Here is a 26,031-nt window from a genome sequence, read left to right as displayed (position 1 = left end):
CATACGGTTCACGTCCACGCTGTCACGGCATGCTACCAGTGTTAAAGACTGCGATGGAGCTCCGTATGCCACGGCAAACTGGCTGACACTGACGGCGGTGGTGCACAAATGCTGCGCAGCTAGCGCTATTCGACGGCCAACACCGCGATTCCTGGTGTGTCTGCTGTGCCGTGCGTGTGATCATTGCTTGTACAGCCCTCTCGCAGTGTCCGGAGCAAGTATGGTGGGTCTGACACACCGATGTCAATGTGTTCTTTTTTCCATTTCCAGGAGTGTATTTATATTAGATGTTAGCAAAGTCTTTCTTCTGTAAACGCTGTCATAAAATATTGATTTTTACCTGCCACCATATAAATATGAAAACATAGTAGCAGCTTTGTAAGACATAATTACAGCTTTCCTCTAAGTTGCTGCCCTTAGCCAAACACTTTCCTAAGGAACCATTTTCCTGAAACAATTTAGGAAAACCTAAATCTGGATGGCAAAAATGGGGATTTGAGTTGCTGTTTTCCTGAAAGCAAGTCCATGAGCTAGCCACTGTGCTATCTTGTTCATTACTAAGCTTTTCAGCAATGTTCCTCTTCAGAGCTATGAAATGTAAACCATCTAAGAGCTTACCAACATTTTCAGTGTCATTTGTATGTATGTTATGTGGTTGACACTTCAACAGCTATGTGCATTGTTATTTCTACTTCTTAAATTATTTCTACTCCACTGAACATTCAAGAATTGTATCAGTTCATGTCATAAGTAGACATTTATTACAGAACTTCCTGTTGTAAATTTCCTGAAGTTAAGAGTGTTGTTCTGTGTTTATCTTTGTTCATGCCATATGACACAGTCATGAAACGGACTTTAATTAGCCCCAATCTCCCATTTTTATGTGAATTATTTTTGACAGGTATCAGTGTTATTGAATTGGAGAATTCAACTGAAGAAAAAACTATTTAAATACTTTTAATTTAAAATTGAGAAAACACATCACAAACACTTTCAGATTTTACGGTGATGTCTTTTCACAAGAACACATCTCATGTTTTGTTTCACAACACTGTGAAAGAATTTAACGTCAGTGGAATTATACAACTGAATGAAACGACCCATTGAAGAATCATAAAGGCAGCACATCATAAGACTGCAGTGCTAGCTACTGTCTGTTTTATCGTTAACAGGAAATACAGATATGTTCTCTGTGATCCTGGAATATCAGATACTGGTCTTTTCAGGGTATTGTTTCATCATAAAATTTTACTCGTATTATATTTCAGTGCATCAGGGAAATTATAGTGTTGAGTCTTATAATTGTTTCGTCTTGTTCTGAAGGGCTCATATCCAAACATAAATAAATGCAGATTTAGTTTCACCATGCACGATTCTCAGATGAACCAATCCTTACAGATTATGACGAGGTCAATAGATCCAAGGTGCCCCCAACCCAAGTACAGATGGTGAGGAATGGTTCTTTAACATGTGTGATGAGAACAGACAGCATTGTATGGTCTGCAACATGCTCCCATGCTGGCCAAAAGATTGGCAAGGAGTTCTTGTGATAGGACATTCCATTCCTCCATCAGGGTAGTTGACAACTGCTCATTGGTGCATTTGTACATGCCACAATATATCTCCCCAAACCTTTCCATGAGTTCTTGGTGGGATTTAAGTTAGGAGAACAGACAGAACAGTCCATTTGCCAAATATCCTCCCATTCAGAGGCTTCTTCACCTGCCTTGTTTGATGCACTTGTGCATTGTCATCCATATACATGAAGTCAGGGTTTAATTTATGGGAGCTGTACTGCAGAAATGCCTGAACAGCAGGGCTACCATTACATCCAGTACAAAGTATGTGGCACCTGACATCTGACAATGAGCAGATTCACAAGTAGGTCAAAACTCTGGCAATGGTGGGATATACACAGAGGCAAGGGACACAAAGCAGTGTGAGCTGAGCATCCATATAGCAGACACATTTATCTGTATTCAGTTTCTGTGAGCTGTGGACCATATGGTACAAGCTTAATGTGAACTCCCCACGGACACATACAAAAACTTGTATAGTGCCCTACTCATTTTTGGTTTCATTTCATCACATCTGTGAAGTATGCAGAACCTCACAATCACAAATAAGCTTCAATTCATTCTGAACACATGTCCACTGTTATCCTGTTGCCATACAATTTGTCAACACACTCGTAACTGAGAATTTTATACACTCTAAGACAGTGTTGGGTGGAAGTATTGTGCGAACACCATTTTTACTGTTATTTCCAGTTGACAGACGATACAAGCATATTTATTTTTGTCAGTAGTTCTTTTACTCATTTGTGCTGCATAAATACATATATAGGAAGCAGGAACTTTATGAATTCCCATCACCACATAGTCATCATAGCATACATCTTAGAACATAGCACATGGGTGTGACACTATAGTTGGCTCACAGTATGATGAACATGTAAGTGTTAATATCCAAACATTCCTGCTGTATGGTGTTTCTGTGACTGAGTGTCAGTGAACAGTAAACAGATCAATTTGTGAACATTTTATTTCATCATCATGCATTAAATGTACTTTTTTAAATCTAGTTTAATGTCTTTGCATGCCAATCACAGCCACACAGTACTACAGACACCTCACAGCCAGCAATGCCTACTACTGCTGTCACTATCCAGCTGTACGAAGACAAGGCCTCTGTGTGCTTGGCTGGCCCTGCATGCTGACATCACATGCCACCACCCAATCACCACTGACAAGCCTGCCACAATCCCACTAGCACTGACAGTGCTATGAAGTGCATGAAACACAAATCAGTGGAAGCTAAGCCTCCTTACAGTCCAGACATATTTTTTTGTATTCCATATCTGTGAACTGCAGACCACATGGTATGAGCTTAATGTAAGCTCCCCACCAATGTGTCCAGAAATCTTTCTAGTGCCCTCTCTTCATTTTTAATTTCACATCATCACATCTGTGAAGTATATGGTATCCCATAATTGCACAGAAAGTCCACTTTGTTACAAACATATCTGCTGTTCTCCCATGGCCACGTGATTGGTGAACACACTCATTGTTGAGGAGTTTACAGCTTCCAGGACAGTGTCCGACTGTAAGTATTTTGCAACCACCACTTACGACAATTGCCAGTTGACAGAATTTACATACAGATTTCTTTTTGTCAGTTGTTCATTTACTGAATAAATACATTTATAGCAAGCATGTACTTTATGAATATGTGTCACCAGATCATCCTTGACCATACTCCATTGTTGCAACAATAAAGTCAGCTCAATGTTTGATGAACATGTAGATGGTGATACCCATGCATTTCTGCTTCAAATTCAGTTCTGAAAATATGTGCGTTATTCATCCAATGTTATATCTCCCCACATTGCAATACCTGAACCACCAAAGCAATTATGTTCAACAATGTTCCCAGATGCATTACATGTTCCCACCTCTTGCCATATGAGTGCATGTATAACAACGTTGAACATCATTGTTTTGGTTGTCCAGGTAATATGGTGTGGAAAGCATAATGTTGCATTGGCATACTGCCCTGTATAAATCCTTCAGCATGGTACACTTGCTGGTCATTATTATTATGACACTATAATCCCTCACCATGTGCACCTTTCCATCAAGCACATGTGAAATGCATTTGGGAGATGTACTGCAGCATGTCGACATGCACCAATGACCAACCACCAGTTGTCACCTGAACAGGTGAAGGAGTGAAATACCCTATGACAAGACACTCCTTAATAGTCTTCGGACCAGCATGCTGCAGCACTACCGTCCATGCTGATCACATACCCTATTTAGTACAATGTTCAACCTTTTTTAATGTTTAGTGGAACATTATTAATCACAATGACAGCAGTATAATTATTGTCTTTGAATAATAGTGTTGTTTCTGTCAGTCTCATTGTGTATTTCTGTCAGTTACCTTCTGTATTATACAGTAGCAGCTCATTTTATGTATGGTCCAAGTTTCATTGATTATATTGCTTGGCAGTGACACAACATATGAAAGTTAGTTCCATTGTTAACTTTTGCACACCAGTGTATATTATGGCTTGACTTCATAAGGCAAGAGTCTAGGACATAATGCTCAACTTTCATGAAATTTTTAATACAAATCCTGATGATATTTGCTGTAGGTGAAATAAATTAATTTTATTTACGCATCACAGCAAATTTCTACAAATAGTGAATACCTAGTTTATAAATTTAATTTCTACACAGGTATATGTCATCTCATAGGTAGGGTAAATATTTAGGATCTTTGGATCTGAGATGTACTTTTTAACTGTCCAGTTTTTACAAAACCCTCTTCTACACATTTTGTGCTACTGTTTAGAATCCTTCACTTCAGTACTCAATACTCAAGGGGAATGTTCAGTCAATATTACGAATATTGTCAGGAAAGTTTGGAAAAAGAGTAAAATAAGACATCATGTAATGGGCATTCACTTTCATCAATCTTTGTTTTGAGCCCATGATAAGACGGAAAATAGATATACTGCATGTGAACAATATTTAGGCATGTAGTTTCTGATTTTCAATTTTCCCCCCAGATAAATTACTTAACTGAGGAACTCACAATCTAGATGTATCATGAACTATAATTTATGCTTTGTTATGAAATAAAAATAATGAGAAAAGGAGAACACATCATTTCGTGTCATAATTAAACCAAAGTCAAAAATAAGCATCTAATTCCATTGAGAAATTGTTTGTATATCAACACAAGTATTCACACTTCTGAACATTTTTTTTATTCCTGTAGAAAAGGATGAAGGGGCCCACCAAACTTAACATCCCCATCTGATGGACGAATCACCAACAAAAGTGTCACATGGTCTCACTTCATGAGGCACTGTGAAGAGGTTTGGAATTTAATACAGGATATTGGCACAAAGAATGGTAATCAGGAACTTTATACCACCAACTCTCTTCCCCATGCCAGCCAAATACTGGCAGTGACACTTTCATCCATAACCAGGATTAAAGCTGCCTTACCCCAGAGTAAAGCACCACTGCAAAAGTGTGCATTAGTGACCTACAATATGCTTTTACTGTCCATTTGTGTAACTCAGATCCACAACTTTGTTTGGCTTTGGCACACAAGAAATTATCTGATTCTTAGAAATCCTTGGATTAGCCACTAAACAGCACAAGGAATGCTATAGCAGTGTCACACTCTTTATGTATGTGCTACAGATAATTAATCTGTAGTGCTCCTGTGATAAAGTGCTCAGTCCATTACAGTACAAAGAAAAAATCATACAAGGAAAGTATTAAACAGGTCTCATTGAACAAGAATGAAGTAAAAACTTATTACTGTGTGTAACAGTGAATGCTGATGTGACAGAGACATCTCACAAATAATCTGTATATCTAATTCACTAACACTTAACAGTATGGGTTGCACTACAAAAATACTCTGAAGTAAGGCACGACATGGATCATCCACATACCTCACATCTAACAGCATAATATATCCTTCATTCAACAGGAACCTATGACAAGTGGTCCAGAAGACATCAACTGAAGCACAAATATATTTATTCATTTTGAAATGTAGGCAGAAACAACATAGTGCTCTCGTAACAAAAAAATGATCTTTAACTGTTTTGATTAATGTATAATTCTTAGTGAGAAAAACATTTCATCATCTCTGTAGTTTTTTATTACAGTAACAGATTTATAGAGAAGCTTCCATTAAAGAAATTAACGGTCTAAATACCCTTCACAGTGACTATATTTTGTTAGTGTATGCCTTGACAAAACACAAATGATACAAATCAGTGACGCATACACTCGAGATATATTCAACACAGGGCAAGGCAGGGTGCTTGGGTCATTTAGCATCTAGCATCACATTGGACACAAGTAATCTTCACAGGTAGATAGATGAAGCAATAATGATTTGAATACAAGACAAGGTGTAGCAAGGTCTTCCACAACAGTCACAGGGTTGAGTGGGACGTAATTAGAATATGTGGCTCCTACAGTATATGGTGTTCATCACATGCATAAAATCTTCATTGTCTCATAGAATCTAGAAAATTTATTACAGAAAACTTCTGGACTCAATGACTATTGTGTAACTGCAAGTGTTTTTGGAAGGACATATTACATTGCTTTACAAAATCATTTACTGTTTCGGGAATTGTCCATTTCCTACAAAGAGATATGTGGTACTGCAGGAATAATGGGATTTAGATAAAACACTGAAGCAAAAGAGTTGCTGATCTGAAAACTGAGAACACTCATGTTCACAATAACCCACACAGTAAAGAGTAAATAATGTGTGTAGCATATAGACCATTATTCACATAATGTTTTTAACTTCAATATTACATGTATATTACAAATGATGCCAAAAACATGTTCATCTGGTAATTAAATACACACAATCATTTGCAGCCCTCTCTGATTTTTTCTGTTCATTTCTACATAATTGTTAATTGCAAGTGGGATTGTGTGTCAAATAAAAATGTTCCAGACACTAACCAGTTAACATTTAGAATCAAAATCTTTTATTAATCCTTTAAGATCATTAGAGCAACACAGTGATAGATACAAAGTCCCTTGCAATTGTGAAAGTCCTAAGTGTGGCACACCATGTTAGTATTCAGTACTACAGATCTTGTATCTGTCAAACAATTTTACCAAGACAAAATCCAAATGTTTCTATTTAAGTTAATGTTAAACAGGTAAGCTATAGAAACAGTTGCAGGTCCAAATGCACGCAGTCAATCAGGGCAACTTCTTACTAGTCATAGAAATGAGTTACCATTTAACATTTTTGTTTTAAATGGCTGGTGTTCCTTCTACTTGCATTATTTTGTACTAAAAGCAACAGTTTTAATAACTGTGTGATTCGCAGTTCATATATCAACTGAACCTGTGTTTACTCTTTGATTGCACTAGCTGCAAAGACAGCTTCTGACAATAGTGATTTAAGTTGAACAGTGAGAGTTTAATAGAAATTATTGATATTTTAAAGTAAAAGTGCTATACTGAATTAACACTGTTTTATGTTACACTTTCTGACATGTTCCGCACCCACAAGAATCATCTCATTTTTGGGTCTATAGAATGAAAACTGAATCTAACCTAATGTACTCTAATCTGCCCTTAGTTCTTATTCCTTTTGGTGTGATCTAAATTTATCCAGATCATCAGATTTATGAAAAATACTATATATTTTTTAAGATTAGTCTAAAGTTAATATGAACAGCACTGTAACTTTGTACCACTATTACAAGTGAAATTGTACTCTATAAGGGCATAATTAGAATACATCTACACTCTCCCAAGCATTTGGTAACTATAAATGTAAAATGTTACAACTTTTATTGTGATGAGTAAATTTTGTACCCAGTATTTTCAAAAACTGGAAAAAAGTGGTACAAAGTTACCCTAATTGGCTGTGTTGCTTAGAATTAGACTCTAAAAACTAAGTGTCACAACTTTTCTAAGTTCTCAAAACACCTGTGCAAACTTTTGCAAGGCCATGAATGTGTTGCCCCAAAAATTTCTACCACTTAAAGCTGTAACCAAGGTGCCCACCATGAAAACATACATCCATACTCATTCAACTCTCAATGCAGAATGTCTTGAACCAATATGGCTGCCCCTACTAATGTTAAGAAACACATAGTCATTTGGAAAATTAGATTTCATAACTTAAAAAACAAAGACATTGTAACAATATTAAAATATAGCATTTATGAACTTGGAGAGCAACTACAAGCAAGAAACTTCCTGGCAGATTAAAACTGTGTGCCGGACTGAGACTCAAACTCCGGAAATTTGTCTTTTGCGGGCAAGTGCTCCACCAACTGAGGTAACGAAGCACAACTCACACCCCATCCTCATGGCTTTACTTCTGTCAGTACCTTGTCTCCTACCTTCCAAACTTCACAGAAGCTGTCCTGAGAAGCATGCATAACTAGCACTCCTATAAGAAAGGATATTGTGGAGACATGGCTTAGCCACAGCCTGGGGGATGTTTTTTCCCGAATGGGATTATCACTCTGCAGTGTAGTGTGTGCTCATATGAAACTTCCTGGCAGATTAAAACTGTGTGTCGGACCGAGACTCGAACTCAAGACCTTTACCTTTCGCATGCAAGTGCTCTACCAACTACAAGTACTTACAAAGCAGATGTTTTGTGAATTTTATGTGAATGAACTTAATTCAGAGCCTTATCAGGTTAGAAGCCCTAACTACACTGAAGCACCAAAGAAACTGGTATAGGCATGTGTATTCAAATACAGAGATATGTAACCTTGCACAATATGGCACTGCAGTCAGAAGTGCCTATATAAGATAACAAGTGTCTGGCACAGTTTTTAGATCAATTACTGCTGTTACAATGGCAGGTTATCAACATTTAAGTAAGTTTGAACATGGTGTTATAGACTGTGCATGAGAGATGGGACACAGCATATCTGAGGTAGCCATGAAGTGGGGATTTTTCCCAAATGAGCATTTCATGAGTGTACCATGAATTTCAGGAATCTAGTAAACATCGGATTTCCAACATCTCTGAAGCCAGAAAAAGATCCTGTAAGAACAGGACCAACAATGACTGAAGAGGTCCATTCAGCATGACAGAAGTGCAACCTTTCCGCAGATTGCTGCAGATTTCAACACTGGGACATCAACAAGTGTCAACATATGAACTGTTCAATGAAACATTGTCAATATGGCATTTTGGAGATGAAGGCTCACTCGTATACCCTTGATGACTGCATGACACCAGGGACCATCAACACTGACATTGGACTGGAAACATATTGCCTGGTCGGACAAGTCTCATTCCAAGTTGAACTGAGCATGTGTGGGTATGGTGACAACTTCACCAATCCATGGACAGGTGACACATACATAAGTATCCTGGCTGATCATCTGCATCTATTCATGTCCATTGTGCATTTTGATAGATTTGGGCAATTCTAGCACAACAATGTGACACCTGACACATCCAGAATGGCTACAGAGTTGCTGCAGGAACACTCTTCTGAGTTTTGCTGGTCACCAAACTCCACACACAAAGAAATCTCCACCCTCTCATACTCTTACAGATTTATGGAGAGCCCTGCAGGATTCATGGTCTCAGTTTCCTCCAGCACTACTTCAGACATTAGTCGAGGCCATGCCACATAGCGTTGTAGCACTTCAGCATGCTTGTGGGTGTCCTACACGATACTACTCAGGTGAACCAGTTTATTTGGATCTTCTGTGTAAATGCATGGGGAAACACATGGAGTGTTACAAGTAACACTAAAATCTTTTATAAAACAATTTAAGCCATCACTAGTTTCAATGGTAAACCTTATTTTATGAAATGCAGGGATCATGTGTGAAACATGCCCTATTTGTAAGGCAGGAAATTGTGAGTAGAGAAAGTTAAAATTACTGTGATTTTCGGTTCTAATTCTCCAACTGGGTCTGCAAACTGAATCTACAAAAAGGTTATCTATCAAAACTGTGCTCATTCACGCAAATTTTTGTCAAAACTGTAATCCCAGGCAGGTTATATGTGACCAAAATGAACTTCATACCTCAGTGTGTGTGTGTGTGTGTGTGTATGCCTTCGTGATAATATACAAATGTTCAGGATAACAAAATTGTATGCATCTGCTGACTTCAAGACATACCTTTGTGTTTTCAGCCACTTTCCATGTGAAATCATTCATACTATGTCAAAACTTGTCAAATGAATCTGTAGAAATTTCAAGCAAAATAACTATTCTCCTAACTAGTTTTGAGATACCTGTCTTCATGCCTTTCAGTCATATAAAGCTGTATTTGTGACTATTGCTTGCTTTGTGTGGCTTACTGCAGTAATTTGAAAACAAAATATAAGGCAGATAATCAAATGTTCCCTATGAAGGTATACATATGCACATCATCAAACTGTAGATGTACTCTGTATTTACTTGAAGATGAGTGTATGAACCCTCAAAATTTGTTGTAAATATTATTAAAACTTGAGTACTTCACTTGGACATTAGATTTTATTTTACTTCAAAAGCTGTTGTATCTTTCTGATTGACAGTATAACGTGGATACCATAACATCACTTTTATATATAAAAAATCCCCTACTTAGCCATGTTTCGATGGCCAATTAGCAGACAGTCATGTTCTATGATGAATACTTTGTTTAAGAAACTAATTCATAGACATAACAGTTTGTAACTGTGCTTTGGAAATGATTGACAGGTATTTTATTTTTTGAAGCAGATAATAAATGTCTGTGTTTTCTATGGGAAAATGTACAAAAAATTTTTTGCTGAAAGATCTTAATATGAAATGGAGGATTAATATGATCAAATAAAAATGCTCATTTAGAAAGTTATAGTGCATTTATACAAGAAAAAGCTGCTCAAATTTTGTATTATTTCACATCAAAAATTTTCTCTGAATAGAAAGAAGTGAAAAGAGGGCAAAATAAGTAGACAAGAACTTCTACCAGTGCCTCAGTTATTACAATGAGGGCCAGTCCTCAGGGAAACAATATCAAAAAGTATGTTATGGTACTACAATAGTAAGGACCTGGATTGATGAAATCACCTTGGAAGAAAGAGGTGTAGGCCGCAAAATGACTTTTCCAAGTTCTTTATCTTCTAGTGCCAACATTCCTGGGTTTTCTGTATAGAGTTTGACTTTTACTGCTGGCAGTGGATGTGTTGTGCTGAAGTCACCTTGAGTGTCCCACCTTAAACAAAGGACGTAGAAGAAAAACTACATATATTCAGATAGATACCATTAATATGGCTATTAAACATTAAAAACTAGACATGAAAAAATAAGGAGGTTAGTGTCATTGTGAGCAACTGTCGATAACAACAAGATAGTGACAATACAGTAAATATTTGTTAATAAATGTGAGGAATTCTATCTCTGTGTGAGCAAGTTTTGAATGATCTGTATGAAACTTCACTGCACTAAATATAATTGTAAAGGAAAGTATTAAAGTGGATAAACAGGGTAGGATAGAGAAATGATATTTACTCATATTACATACAGAGGATAATATTTTGAAATATGTGAGAGGTAATGTGTTGCATTCTGAATTAGCAGCACTGTTTCTGATGAGAATGTATACTATTTTTTAATTATTTATTATAATTTTCCCCCAAAGTGATATCAATGCAGTGATGACAGCCAGAGACATGTGGATAAACAAAATTTGATTGGTTTTACTCTCTATCATCTATTTAACACTGCACACACAAAATATGAGATTTCCTTGAAGAGAAACTTCAGAATGAACAAAAACATTCATTTACATGATTTTTTCAGTAATGTAGCTTCAGTAAAGGACTTCAGCCAAGGTACTTACATAAACATCACTCATGGATCATCAATTTTCAAATACACAATATTTTTGCACGTTACTTGGTTCACTGTTGCGTCAAAACGTTGTGACCATGTGCCTAATAGCTTCTTTGACTGTCTTAGAATGAAATACTTCACTGATTCTGCAATCAGGGATCTGATAGTTTGTTGGTAGGTATGTGGAGGCATATGACATTAGATGTCTATACACAGGTCACATAATTCATGTAAATAATGGTCCACTGATTTGTTTACACGGTGATGGCACCTGCTTGTGAACCTGATGCGTTCCAAAGGATTTACATCAGGCAAATTTGGCCACTGAGTCATCAACTTAAGTTCATTATAATGCTTGTCAAACCAATGAAGCATGTTTCTGGCTCTGAGAAATGGGCAATTATATTGCAGAAAAACGACACAGCAATCAGCGAAGTCATCAGGCATGAAAATATGTAGGTGGTTCACAGCTGTCAGCATGTCTTTGATTACTACCACAGATTCCATGCAAGCACAGGAGAATGTCATCCATACCATAACACTGGTCTCATCATGCTGCAACCATGGTGCACTGCATGTTTCAAGCCACCGTTGACCTCAATGACGGCATCTGTGGAGACATAGTGTAGCAAAAATTTGATTCAACGAAACAGCTGACAAATTACCATCAACCAATGGCCAAATCCCAATGGTCCCATCCCCACTGCAATCATAACTGATGATGGCATTGAGTCAACATGTGAACATCTACAGATGGTCTGCTGCAGAGGTCCATGTATAAATATGTATGATGTACGGTGTTCTCTGAAACACTTGTGTGTACAGCAGAATTGTGCTCTTTCACCAGAGACACCACAGATCACCATTTACCCTACTTTACAGAGTAGACAAGCCTCTGAACCTCATGTCCAGTGAAGAGTCATGGATTTCCAACTATTTAGTACCTAGTGGCAGTTTCTCTCTCTTTCTACCTCTTTCCATAGATGTTCATGACATTAGCACATGAACATTCGAATAGTTTCAGCATTTTCAAGGTACTCATCACAGGCTCTGTGTAATAATAATAATATGCCCTTTGTAAAGTCACTTATCTCTATGGTTTTCCTCATTTGCAGCCCAAAACTTCACTAGGATGATGCAGCGTCCATGTCTGCACTGCTTACATACTTTTATTACCACTTCATGTTCTCACAATACCACCCAGTGTCATCCAACATCACGGTGGGCAATGGTCATAATGTTTTGGCTTATCAGTGTATATCTAAAGATATTTAGTAAAAGCATAGTTTCCCAACTGATGAAGAATGGATAAATGGCATATTTCATGAAAATTAGCACACACTCTGTCAAAGGTGAAATTAAACTGAGAAGTTTCCACTCATACACCTTATAAGTCCAAGCAGAAGCTCAGATGCATATCCCATGAATATGACACCCACCAGGAGAAGGTACTCAATTACAACATAACTTACTCACTGCAATTTATTGGTTTATTTTCCAATGTTTTCCACGCAAGTTAGGTTTAATTGATAGGGATGAATCATGTGAGAAAAACAACAAACAATAGAAAAGAAGATATTTTTGTTAGTAAATTCGAAGTCTATAACATAATATGCTTTTTCTAGTTTGTCTATTTCCTACTTACACACAGAAAAGTACACTATCACTCAAACACTAAAAACATAGTCATTGTTTCAAAACTTCTTAAAATTTGGACACAAAAACAAAGTGAAAAACAAAATAAAACTTGGATATTGTAAATGACTGATCACTATGGACTACAGCATGAAAATAGCCATCCAGACAGCAGATTCAAACTTCTGGCATGGAAAGTTGCTTTCCCAATAACTTTTGAAAGGGTTTGTATTACTTCAGATTATCTGCATAATAGGTACATATGGGATGATTCAACTGCCTCTACCTATGTGATTTATGCTACTGGCAACACCTTAAAAAATGAAGAATGAGATTTTCATATTCTCTTGAGTCCTAGGTGCAAACTATTAGTCCCACAGAAAAAAATGAACAGGACCTTTTTCTAGGAAATTTGATGTAGTTAAATTTTCTACAGGTGTATGTTTACCATAGGGAGGGGCACTGAATCACCCTGCTAAGAGACTCATTGCCTTATTATCATTTATACAATTATTAAATTTGATAAGGAACAGAATGTAAATAATTTAGGAGTAAAGGAAACAGCTCATCAAATAGCAGAAGCTTGAGTCAGCGATGGACACTGTAACGGAACATATTAAAGACTTTACTTTACCGAAGTATGCGATACCCTCCAAATTCAACCAGTTTAATGAGTATTTATGATTATAGAAAAGTTATTGTGTATGTTAACAATGATTGCATAACATGTCTGCATAAACAGTCAACCCATTAAATTATACTGAGTAACTGACCCACACAAAAGTTTATATCACTTGATCACTGATACAGCAAATGTCATCATGTAAAAACACTAAATTCATTTTAAATAATTAATATGAAGTACGAAAAATAGTGGCCAACTTAGGTATTTTGGATCTCCTTAAATAAAAATCACCCAGTGAAACCTATTTGTTCACTAGGAGCGTTTTCACTCAGTATTCACGAAATCAATCCTATTTTAGATGAAAACCAATGTAATTCTTAATAATTCATGTTATTTACTTATTTATGCAAATTAGAGAAGTCAATTGACAAACTTATAAAAAACGGCCTTTTTGTAACAAAGAATTATTCTGTCAAGTCAACAAATCTGTCTGTCATTTTAATAACATGTTAAATTATGTCACTTGATGCAAATTAATAACTTTTCTGCACAAATTATGATAACAGATGTACATGTGACTTGTAAACTATATCTCTTTTTAGTAGTTCTTTGACAATGTTATAAATACAAGCAGCAAGAACGGTCGGGGGGGGGGGGGGGGGGGGGGGGGGGGGCAGTCGGAATGTCACTTTACTTTGGTAAAGTATGTTTGTGTGTTATTGTTTGAGGTGGATAAACAATGCAAAGAACATGTAACGGAAGTACTACTTTGTGTTGAGTCATGGTCTTTGGTGAACAGTGGAATTAAGATGGCCACCAGAGTAATAAATATTTGAAGTTTACATATTTGTTGGTTTCGCTCGTTCTTTACCATCAAAAGCACATAAAAAACACAGGACCGCATGTTTTAACCCTAGACAACCAGATTTAGAGCCAGCATCAGCATCGAGACACAGCAGCGATCCAGCAAGTAGCAGCGATTACCACAACACAATGCATTATAATGGCGCCAACCTAACATCAAGTGCTAACAAGCTCCGTAAATGGGAGTGAAATAGTGCGATTATAGCAATTAGCAATATCTACGACCAGGTGACCATTACAAAAGTGGGGGCTCGTCCGGGATCTTTAAGTGCATCGATGAAAATAGTGCAGCAATAAATTTCGTATGTGCTTAGCACTCCAAAAAAGTTTATTTGTGCAGTGTGGCAACAGTGAAAATATGTCAAAAATAAATAAATTGTGTTTGTGGGACTACCAAAAACCATCATCACACCGCTCGGAAGATTAACGTCTGGATTATGTCAATGGAATTCATCAATCAAGACTTCAGCTTCGATAAAACCGAATATAAGTGAAGAAAGCCAACAAGAACACCGATCACGACATCATAGCATAGCTACATAAAGCAAGGTATTTTGTTGTTGTCATTTAAAATAATTAATAGTTAACATGTCTCTACCTGAGAGTGATGAGATCGTAGGAAATGTAAAAACTGAACCAGGGGATGGTGAACAATTAAACTTAACAGAGTGGCTAGCAGGGTTTGCAACTCAAATAAGCTCGCAACTTAAAGAATCAAGTGAACAAGTACGTTTGGATTTTAAACAATCAAGTGAACAAGTACGTTTGGATTTTAAACAATCAAGTGAACAAGTAAGTTTGAAACTCACAGATAGACTGGATAAGTTAAGTTTGGATTTTGATCTATTAAGTACTCATCTCAATGAGAAGTGTGAGGAAATTAAAACTACCCTCAGTAAGGACAATAGAGAACAGTTGATACACTTCAGAAAAGAATTTCAAGTTAAAGTTGAAAGTTTAAATGAAAACATACAAGCTAACACAGACAGCATTGCTGTCATCTACAACAGAGTAGATACTGAAGTTGAAAGATTAGATCAGAGAATAGACAAAACCTCAGAAAACCTTAAACAAGAATACAACCTGTATACCACTAATGTAAATACAAAAGTAGAAAATATACACACTAAATATACACAATTGGAGGACGCATTGATGTCCAAACAAACGATTTACAATCAAAATACAATGTATGGGCACATCCAAGTGAAATGCTTTCCTGGTGAAAATCTGCACCCTATTGACTTTATTCACCAATGTAAGGATATGTTTGTTGTAGGAATGTCAGATAACATAAAAATTAAGTTAGTAAAACGGTTTCTAGAAGGGGAGGCCCTATCCTGGGCAAATGAGAATAATGATTCTTGGAATACTTTTGAAGAGTTTGAAGCTAAGTTTATTTGCAAATTTTGGTCACAATCCATACAAGCCAGATTAAAGTCAGAATTTCTAAATGGACCAGTGTATAGAGGGAAAGTAGGGGGAACGCAAAAGTTTTGCAGAGATAAATTGAAAAAACTTGCTCACTTGAATAACTCTTTTGATATTATGACACAAATTGATGTTTTAAAAAGAAGGTTACCAGAGAGACTGCAGTGGGAATTGGCCCATGGACCAGACAATTCAATGGAAGAGTTCCTGAAATTTGTAGATAGATTAGATAGGGCCTTGGAAAGAGAAAATAACCAAAGTTTTGGCCCTGGCAACAACCAGTATGGGGGGTGGAACAGGAATGTAAATAGAGATTATTATGGGAGGAGAGACTTTGAAAATTCTGGAAATAATGCTCCAAATAGGGGACATAGGAGATATGAAAATGATTTCCGAAACAATACACAGGAGGGAGGATGGAGGAGAGATAACAGGAATGATAGAAATAGGTATTGGGGAAGAGAACAAGATAGAAGGGGGTTTGTTGAAACTAGTGAACAAAACGACAACTACAAACGGACAGACCGAGGGAACCAGCCGGGAAATGGTGGACAGTCCCACTAGATGTCTGTAGTTTTGGGGCTAGACAATATTATGACAGGACAACACATAACCGAAACTGGAAAAGGAGAGGATACAATGTAAAGAGTAAGTACCATGAAAATACTGATGTTGTTAGAATGAATAAATTAGAATTTAATAAAAGGTTTTGGGATACTATGAGTAAAAGTGATACAGTTAATGAAAACAGTGTTCAAGCACAGGTAGTTAGTGAAAGTGCAGAAGTTGAAGGTATTGCTGAGTTCCATAGTTGGGCTGAAAAAGATATTGGTGTTAATAACAAGTCAGACACACCACAAATAGAATCTATTTTGGGGGGTTTATTTGATAAGAAGGGGGATGACGAAGTGGTTAATGGAGCCAAAGACTCAATTGCTGAGATTCAGATACATAGGGGGGAAACTGAAGATGGGGTTGTTGTGGAGGAGGAGGAAGAAGTAATAGAGGAACATTTAAATAATGATCCTAAATCAAGTGATGTTATTGATGAGAGTGTGGAGGAAGAAATAAAAGTATTTGTAGAATTGAAAAGTGATGATGAGGTAAAGGTAAGTGATGTGACAAACATGGGTGATAATGAGGTTAATTTAAGTGAAATGCAGACTAGGGAATGTGTATCTGAGGACAAGCTATTGCCGATTGGGAACTATGAAACACTAATCTATGACAATGGTAATAATAATAATATTAAAGAAAATATAAAGGGATGGAATGTAAATGTGTGTTTTCAAGAAAAAGGGGAAAAGTTTTTAGAAGTTTTGTGGAACAACTGTGGAAACTGTATAAACAAAGATGCCTTTTGGAAAGAATTAGTAAAGGTAAGTGCAACCTTGTATCCTACATGGTGGACAAGAATCAGTAGTGGACTTTATAAAAAAGGGGGTGAAAACAGTAGTTTGTTAAGTGACAACACAGTGTTAAAAGGAACAGATGAAAACAAAGGTTTATGTTTAAATGTCAATGCTTTGCAAACAGAGAGGGATGTGTCTAAGTGTAGGAAAGAGACATTAAACTTAGGAACTAAAGAAATTGAAAATGATCTATTGTTTGAAAATACTGAAATAGACAAAGATGTTGAGCTAGGTTGTCCATATGTAAAAGTAAACATTGACATTTGTCCATTTGAAAAAAAAGATAGCCCACATCCTAATGCGTATAGACTTATCTTTCCCAGATCAAGAAGGTTATTTGGATTGAGAAACATCACTGAATTGAAACCATATAAACATGATTAAGCACATTTCCCTGTTTGAATACAGTTATTTACCCATTTTCCATAAAGAATGTTATCTTTAATATACTTTCTTGACTATGTGCCTCAATGGGAGACAAGTTTTTTAAATAATTCCTTTTTTTTTTTTTCAAATGCATATTATATTCATACATGTGACTTCTCTAGTGTTTGTGTTTATATATCATGTCCATACTTATAATTATGTTCTTTGTTTTCATTTCTTTTATGTGGCTCAAAAAGAACAGACAGTTGCAATATTTTCCTATGGACATATGACCTGTCCATCTATGTAATATATTTATGTTCCTTCTATTATCTTGATTAATCTGTGACTCAATGAGAACTGACTTTGAAATAATTTACATATATTTTTTATATATCTTAAAATCGCATGTGATATATTTGTGTCTGTTTTTGATCATTTTCCATGTGGCTCACTGGGAGCAAAGATTAACAGTTTTTTTACTTTCATATATTACTAAATATTTTTATTATGCTGTCATACTGAGAGCCATAACACAAAGTGCATTTAAAACAACACAACTAATATATTTGCAGGAAAAAGTCATTTCAAAACGTTGTAACGGTCATTGCATACATACACATTATGCATAGTAAAACAAAAAAAAAAAAATTATTAAAGTAGTACTTTTCCAAATTTTAACCATTTGACACATTTGTCCTAGTCGGCTAATATCATTAACGTTCTGTAAATGATATTACCCGAGGGGGGTATTGTAACGGAACATATTAAAGGCTTTACTTTACCGAAGTATGCGATACCCTCCAAATTCAACCAGTTTAATGAGTATTTATGATTATAGAAAAGTTATTGTGTATGTTAACAATGATTGCATAACATGTCTGCATAAACAGTCAACCCATTAAATTATACTGAGTAACTGACCCACACAAAAGTTTATATCACTTGATCACTGATACAGCAAATGTCATCATGTAAAAACACTAAGTTCATCTTAAAAAATTTATATGAAGTACGAAAAATAGTGGCCAACTTAGGTATTTTGGATCTCCTTAAATAAAAATCACCCAGTGAAACCTATTTGTTCACTAGGAGCGTTTTCACTCAGTATTCACGAAATCAATCCTATTTTAGACGAAAACCAATGTAATTCTTAATAATTCATGTTATTTACTTATTTATGCAAATTAGAGAAGTCAATTGACAAACTTATAAAAAACGGCCTTTTTGTAACAAAGAATTATTCTGTTAAGTCAACAAATCTGTCTGTCATTTTAATAACATGTTAAATTATGTCACTTGATGCAAATTAATAACTTTTCTGCACAAATTATGATAACAGATGTACATGTGACTTGTAAACTATATCTCTTTTTAGTAGTTCTTTGACAATGTTATAAATACAAGCAGCAAGAATGGTCGGGGGGGGGGGGGGGGGGGGGGCAGTCGGAATGTCACTTTGGTAAAGTGTGTTTGTGTGTTATTGTTTGAGGTGGATAAACAATGCAAAGAACATGTAACGGAAGTACTACTTTGTATTGAGTCATGGTCTTTGGTGGATAGTGGAATTAAGATGGCCACCAGAGTAATAAATATTTGAAGTTTACATATTTGATGGTTTCGCTCGTTCTTTACCATCAAAAGCACATAAAAAACACGGGACCGCATGTTTTAACCCTAGACAACCAGATTTAGAGCCAGCATCAGCATCGAGACACTGCAGCGATCCAGCAAGTAGCAGCGATTACCACAACACAATGCATTGTAATGGCGCCAACCTAACATCAAGTGCTAACAAGCTCCGTAAATGGGAGTGAAATAGTGCGATTATAGCAATTAGCAATATCTACGATCAGGCGACCATTATAACACACAGAAAGTAGAATGTAAACCTTGCAAGCTTTCTCTCTCTCTCTCTCTCTCTCTCTCTCTCTCTCTCTCTCTCTCTCTCTCTCTCACACACACACACACACACACACACACACACACACATATCTGTGCTTCTACATTCTGCCAGCTAAACACACAATGCCAGAACTTCAGCAGTTCAGCAGGTAGTGATGGGTGAGGTGTTAGTTTGGGTGGGCTGGGTAGAGGGCGAATGAGGTGGGAAGCAGGAGGAGGGACGAGGAAGGATAGCTCACAAAGGGAGACTGCAGGTCTGCAGGATAGGAATGCAGGAGATAGAGACTGCAGAAATGTGGGATAGGATTGCAACACACATGCACCATATCCAGCATGTTTGTGTGACACATGATGATGATGATGATGATGTGAAAGAACTGACTGGGTGGGAATGACAGGACAGAGGCTTGGATTCATGCAAAGGGATCCATTGCTACTTTCCACAAATTCCATACTGCAAACTTGGGCTCACCATCTTTCCCCAGGTCCTTACCGAGAACACAACCTCTCAAGATAAGAAAGAACAGCCATTCACATCTTTAAGGCAGACCCTGATTTAATAATCCTCCTAGAGACAAAGTCTCTAGCACTGTTCTAAATATTTATACTGATTAACTCAAAGAAGACTTCTGCCAACTATCTGATTTCCCTACCTACAAGCTCTGCCACAGTTATCCCATCCCAGAAATCAAACATAGCCTCCAGTACCTATTCACATCCTCATGCCTACCCCAGATCCTCTCACTGAAAACATCTCCCTCCTCAACCCAACAACACTCCACACACCCACCTTTTACATGCTTTCCAAAATCCATAAGCCCAACAGTTCTGGATGCCCCATTGTATCAGGTTACTGTGTGCCCACTGAAAGATTCTCTGCCCTTACTGACCAACACCTCCAACCAATTGCTCATTAGCTAACCTTTTATATTAAAGATACACACCACTTCCTTCACAGACTCTTGATCATTACCTCCCAATTGTTATCTGATTCCCCAAACATCACAACTCTGTATACATCAACACCTGTCATTCCTATGGTCTTTGTGCTATAAAACAATACGTCACACAACATCTTTTGATGTGAAACCCACTGCCTCATTCCTTATACGTCTAACAAGGTAACATCCTCACTCATTTGAGGACAAGGTATATAAACAAAGTTGTAGTGCAGCCATTGGCACCTGCATGGCGCCTTCCTAAACCAATCTGCTTATGGGCCTTCTAGAGGAAATGTTCCTACCCTTCTAAACAACTAAATCCCTTCTCTAGTGAAGGTTCACTGATGATATCTTGATGTTCTGGACCAGGGACAAGATGCACTATCTTGACTCTTCTTGGTAGATTAAAAATGTGTACCAGACTGGGACACAAACCTGGAAATTTTGTGTTTTGCTGGCAACTGCTCTACTAACTTAGTAACCCAAGCATGACCTACTAACTTAGTAACCCAAGCATGACCAACAACCCATCCTTACAGTTTTACTTCTGCCAGTACCTCATCTGCTGCCTTCTAAACTGCCCAGAAGTCCTCCTGTGACACTTAGAGTACTAGCACTACTGGAAGAAAGGATATTGCAGAGACATTATTCAGCTACAGCCTTGTTTATGTTTACAAAACAAAATTTTAACTCTGCAGAGGAACGTGCATTGATATGATGGTTCAAATGGCTCTGAGCACTATGGGACTCAACATCTTAGGTCATAAGTCCCCTAGAACTTAGAACTACTTAAACATAACTAACCTAAGGACATCACACACACCCATGCCCGAGGCAGGATTCGAACCTGCGACCGTAGCAGTCCCGCGGTTCCGGACTGCAGCGCCAGAACCGCTAGACCACCGCGGCCGGCCATTGATATGACACTTTGCGGCAAATTAAAATTGTGTGCTGGACTGAGACTCGAATTTGGGATCTTTTCCTTTCACAGGCAAGTGCTACATCAACTGAGCTCATGACCCACTTTCACTGCTTTACTTCTACTATTACCTTATCCCATACCTTCCAAACTTCGCAGATGTTCTCCTAAGAAACTTATAGAACTAACAATGAAATGCATTCTGGGAGTTCCCTATATTCATTCCTCCATAGCCTCCAAACCTTCTCTCCTATTTGCTTCACCCACTCCTCCTCAGTTCAAAATGCCACCTTCCTAGACATTGACCTCCACATCTGTAATTGGTCCATTCATATATCTGTTCATGTCAACGCCACTAACTTTCAACAGCACCTAAATTTTGGTGCATATCTACCCTTCCACACCAAAAACATCACTAAAATTTTGCTTGGTTACCCACAGATGGCATATTTGCAGTGATGAGAATTCTGCTGCCCAAATATACTGAAGGTGTAACCAAGCCCTTTATAGAGAGGCACTATCTCCCAAACCTAGTCAGCAGACAGATTTACCATGTCATAGTCTTAAAGACCCCTAATTGTTTCACCACCCCCAAGAACCAGCTGTAAGAGAGCACTGCTGAGGTCACACAATACAGTCCTGAACTGCAGCAACTGAACCATTCCTTTGACTACTTATCACCATGCCCAAAAATGAGGAACATATTACCCATGACACTTCCCACCATTCCTGAAGTGGTTTTCTGCCACCCACCTAACCGACATGACAGCCTCACTCATTGTTATGCTACTTCCACTCCCAGACTATGGCCAAAGGTGTCATATCCCTGTGGAAGGCCCGGGTGCCAGACCAGTCATATTGATGCATCTAGAACATTCCACTCTGGTCCTGTCACAGGATAATCCTGTCCTATCAGAGGCAGGGCCACATGTGAAAGCAGCTATGTTGTGTACCATCTCTGCTGCAATTTCAACACAGCATTTTATATGGGCATAACCACCAACCAGCTGTCCACCAGAATGAATGGTATCACCAAACTGTGGCTAAGAGCAGAGTTAACATCCACTGGCAGAACAAACTGTTGAGAACAACATGGTTGAGTTCAATTGCTGCTTCACTACCCATTCCATCTGGAGCCCTCCCCCAGCACCAGTTTTTCTGTACTATGCAGATGGAAGCTATTCTTGCATACACCCTTCACTCCCATAACCATTCTGGCTCAATCTCTACAAAACGTCTGCAGCCACACTCACTACCCAAAATTCCCTCCATCTTCTTTCTGGTCATCTGCCTACAAATCCACTCCTCCACATCATTGCCATCAAGTGTCGCACGAACTCCGATGCCCATTTGTTGCATTCCTGACTCCTGCACCTACTGCCTCTCCAGCTCTCATACCTATCCTGCACACCTGTCACCTCACTCTGAGCTATCAGCTACCATCCCTAGCTGCTTCTCCAGTTTCTGCCTCTTTTTCCCTCTAGACACTCCAAAAGACAAAACCACTCATTCCAGTTTCCCTACCGAACTACCATCTTAGCAGTGTATGTTCATCTGGCACAATGTATCTGTGGTCGTGCTCATTAAAATATTCATTTGCAAGCTCACAAAGTCTTTGTTTTCTTTTTTTGTGTATGTGTCAATGATTCAATGTTTCAGACAGATAGGAATTTACCTCTTTTCCTCCTAATCTGTTTAATACTTTTATTCATTAACATCCTAGGAATGGAAATAAAAATCTGGGGCTGTGAACATAGCTGCACAGATCTGCATCCATTAGCTCTGTCAGCTTAATTTGAATGTGTAACACAGTGTGTTTCAATGTTCTTTTCAGTGCTGCCTGAAGTGTTTTCAATTTCATACTTATCAATAGCTTTCTAGTTTCATCATCAAAAATTCCTTTTCTCACAATAGCAAACCTTCTAAAACTCTGTTAATTTTGAATTTAGGATACAGTTAAATTCTCTGGCGTCATCTTTAATGAAACTTTTATACCCACTACAAATAAAACCAAAAATGATGAGTCTTAGAGAGATTTTTAACATGGTGCGTCAATGAAACTGTATATTTTCATAGTATGTGAAATTAAAATCTCAAAACGTCATAATTAAGTTTTGCAAATGAATCAGTTAGCATGACTTCTGCTTGGCCTGCTTTTATCAGCTGTGTTTCTGGTTGCTGGCAAGAGCAGTATCAATCATGAGAGCAGTGGTTATCAATCTGTGTCATGCAACAATATAAGAGACAAATCTTTGCACTGTGGTGTGGATAATCTACAATTACTACACTTGTGAAATTTGTTGTAGACTTCTTAGCAATGCAGGATAGATTCAGAATAGCATCCCGATAAATTTATTACCAAAGTGTCAGGGTGAGGACCTCTATCAGAAGCACAATGGATTTGTGTGCACTTCTACTATCAGCCAAAAAGCTCTCCAGTATATACTGATGATTCATATCATTAGAACCACTTACTCAATGATATTTTTGTGTATATTTGGATTTAAAATACAGCAGTGATTCTGCTTGGCATGGATTTGAAAATTTTTTGATAGTTTTGCAGAGTTATGTGGCACCAGATGTCTAAACACAGGGCACATTTTTTCCATAAATTATTAGCTAACGGTTTGTGGGCAGTAAGTTGTCATATGATGACCCCCCCCCCCGCCAGATGTGTCCTATCAGGCAAATCTAGTGGTGTAGACATCAATCTGAATTCATTACCATGTTCCTCAAAACACTGCAGGACGATTCTGATTTTGTGATGTGCTCTGTGTGATATTGGTCTATTGAACTCTACACTCTTTCCTTGAATCAGATATTGACTGCAAACTCTCAATCTGTGTCTATTGGTTTTCCTCACATGAAAATTTCTTTGTAATCTGTAACCTAAAAATTTTATATACTCATAGTTAAGTTGGTTCTGGTGTAACTACATAAAATTACTTGAAATTGTCCGTCACTTTCTATATCAGTCTTTCAACTTGTTTGTAATTTATCACCATTCATTGTGTGATTCATGTTGATATAGTTGCTTCTCTTTTAGAACTTATCCACAGCTTTACAGACATGTTTTGGAAGTCAGATCTATCTCTCACCTACAGTGACAAAATTCCCCTAGAGTCTATGGTACTCATAAACTTCTAAGGTGATTTCTGTAGTTTTGATAAACCTCTTGTTTAGTCAATTGTAGCATTATGTGGCTGATTTTTACATCATTAATATAAAAAATAGCATTTTTACAGTCTTGTCCCCCCCCCCCTTCCTATCCATGAAGAAATGTCTGCTGATACCCATGCATCATACCAAGTTTTTAGCCATCCCAAGTGAAAGATGTCATTTTTTGTGCACCAATATTTATGTGGTTTATGTAAGATAGGCTCATACTACAGTGTTCATCTTGGACAGACTAGTGCTGAAGGTACCATAAAATCAACTAATGCTAAATATGTGAAGTTCACACATTTATTTACTTTCATTTATGTATATAAGCAAACATTTTGGTATACCTTTTGTATCCTACTGAAATCACATGTGTCTGATAAAATTGCTTCAAAAACCTAATGTAGGTAAGGCTTGTTCACCACATACAATCACATAGATAGCTTTTAAGTGTATGGGATTACTTTTCATTATTTACTGGACAAAATCCACATTTTGTTAACAACATTGGGTAACCTGACACAGTGAGACAAAAATTTATAACAAAAGTAACACATACTACCACCTGATCCCCCCTCATATAATGCAGAGCACCTGTAATGTAGTAAAATTTAAAATTTACTGGCTGGTCAGTTCTTGTGTGACAGCTGGCCACAGTGTTGGTATATCTGTTATCTGTAGCTACTGTGTGGCTCCTGATTGAACTGGTGGTGGTGGTAATGATAGATGACGTTTGCACAAATGTATCCAGTTGTGGTGCATCTTATGACATCAGCATGTTTAACCACAGGTGAGCCTGCACAAATGTACCCAGTTGTGGTGTGTCTTATGACATCAGCATGTTGTTCAGCATGAATGAAGGTAAGACCCATGTGGGCTTGACTCACCCAATAGAAACCTTTGTGGGCTGGCCATGTTGCAAGGTCTCCTTCGTGTGATCTCTTTATCACAATAGATGAAAAGAGCCAGAGAATTATGGTTGGAGCAGTAAAAAGATGGGATATGTGTGGAAAATAATGTGAGTACAGTTATCAAAGCTTTATGGATGAAAACAGGTTGTTCACCCTGGAACAAATCAGGTGGTCCTCGCATCTTGGCTATGTGGTCCTCGAGCTGTTGCACTGATTGTAGCAGTTCCGTTGGAGATGACAGTGGGGCAGGTATGAGACAGTGTGCCAAAATCCATAATGGCTACTCAGACACCATTTCTGCAAAGAATGTTCCAATGTCCAGGTAATAGTTTGTGTGAAGTCCTAAAAGGACCAAGAGAAGAGCCTTTCTCCATTTCCTGCAATGGCACTTTAGAGCTTTCCTTTTGCCCAAATGCCACCTTTACCTTTCTATCATCCTGTTGTTAGCAGAATGGCAGCTAATCACATGATTGCTTAGGAAGCTGAACTACTTGGACAATC

The 26,031-nt window shown here is 37.5% G+C and overlaps 1 protein-coding gene across 1 annotated transcript in view; it reads right to left on the bottom strand.

Annotated features, from left to right (window-relative positions):
• Positions 1–26,031, bottom strand: part of LOC126183408 (calcium-dependent secretion activator-like) — a 1,473,721-nt gene that overhangs the window by 595,675 nt on the left and 852,015 nt on the right. The window contains exon 12 of the mRNA XM_049925356.1: positions 10,595–10,739. Coding sequence (XP_049781313.1) covers positions 10,595–10,739 — 145 coding nt within the window. The remainder of the gene's footprint in view (positions 1–10,594; positions 10,740–26,031) is intronic.

This window comes from Schistocerca cancellata, chromosome 4 (genome assembly GCF_023864275.1).
Source record: "Schistocerca cancellata isolate TAMUIC-IGC-003103 chromosome 4, iqSchCanc2.1, whole genome shotgun sequence".
Taxonomy (NCBI): Eukaryota; Metazoa; Arthropoda; class Insecta; order Orthoptera; family Acrididae; genus Schistocerca; species Schistocerca cancellata.
The sequence above is the reverse complement of the archived record's forward strand: the minus strand, read 5'-3'. Positions and strand labels throughout refer to the sequence as shown.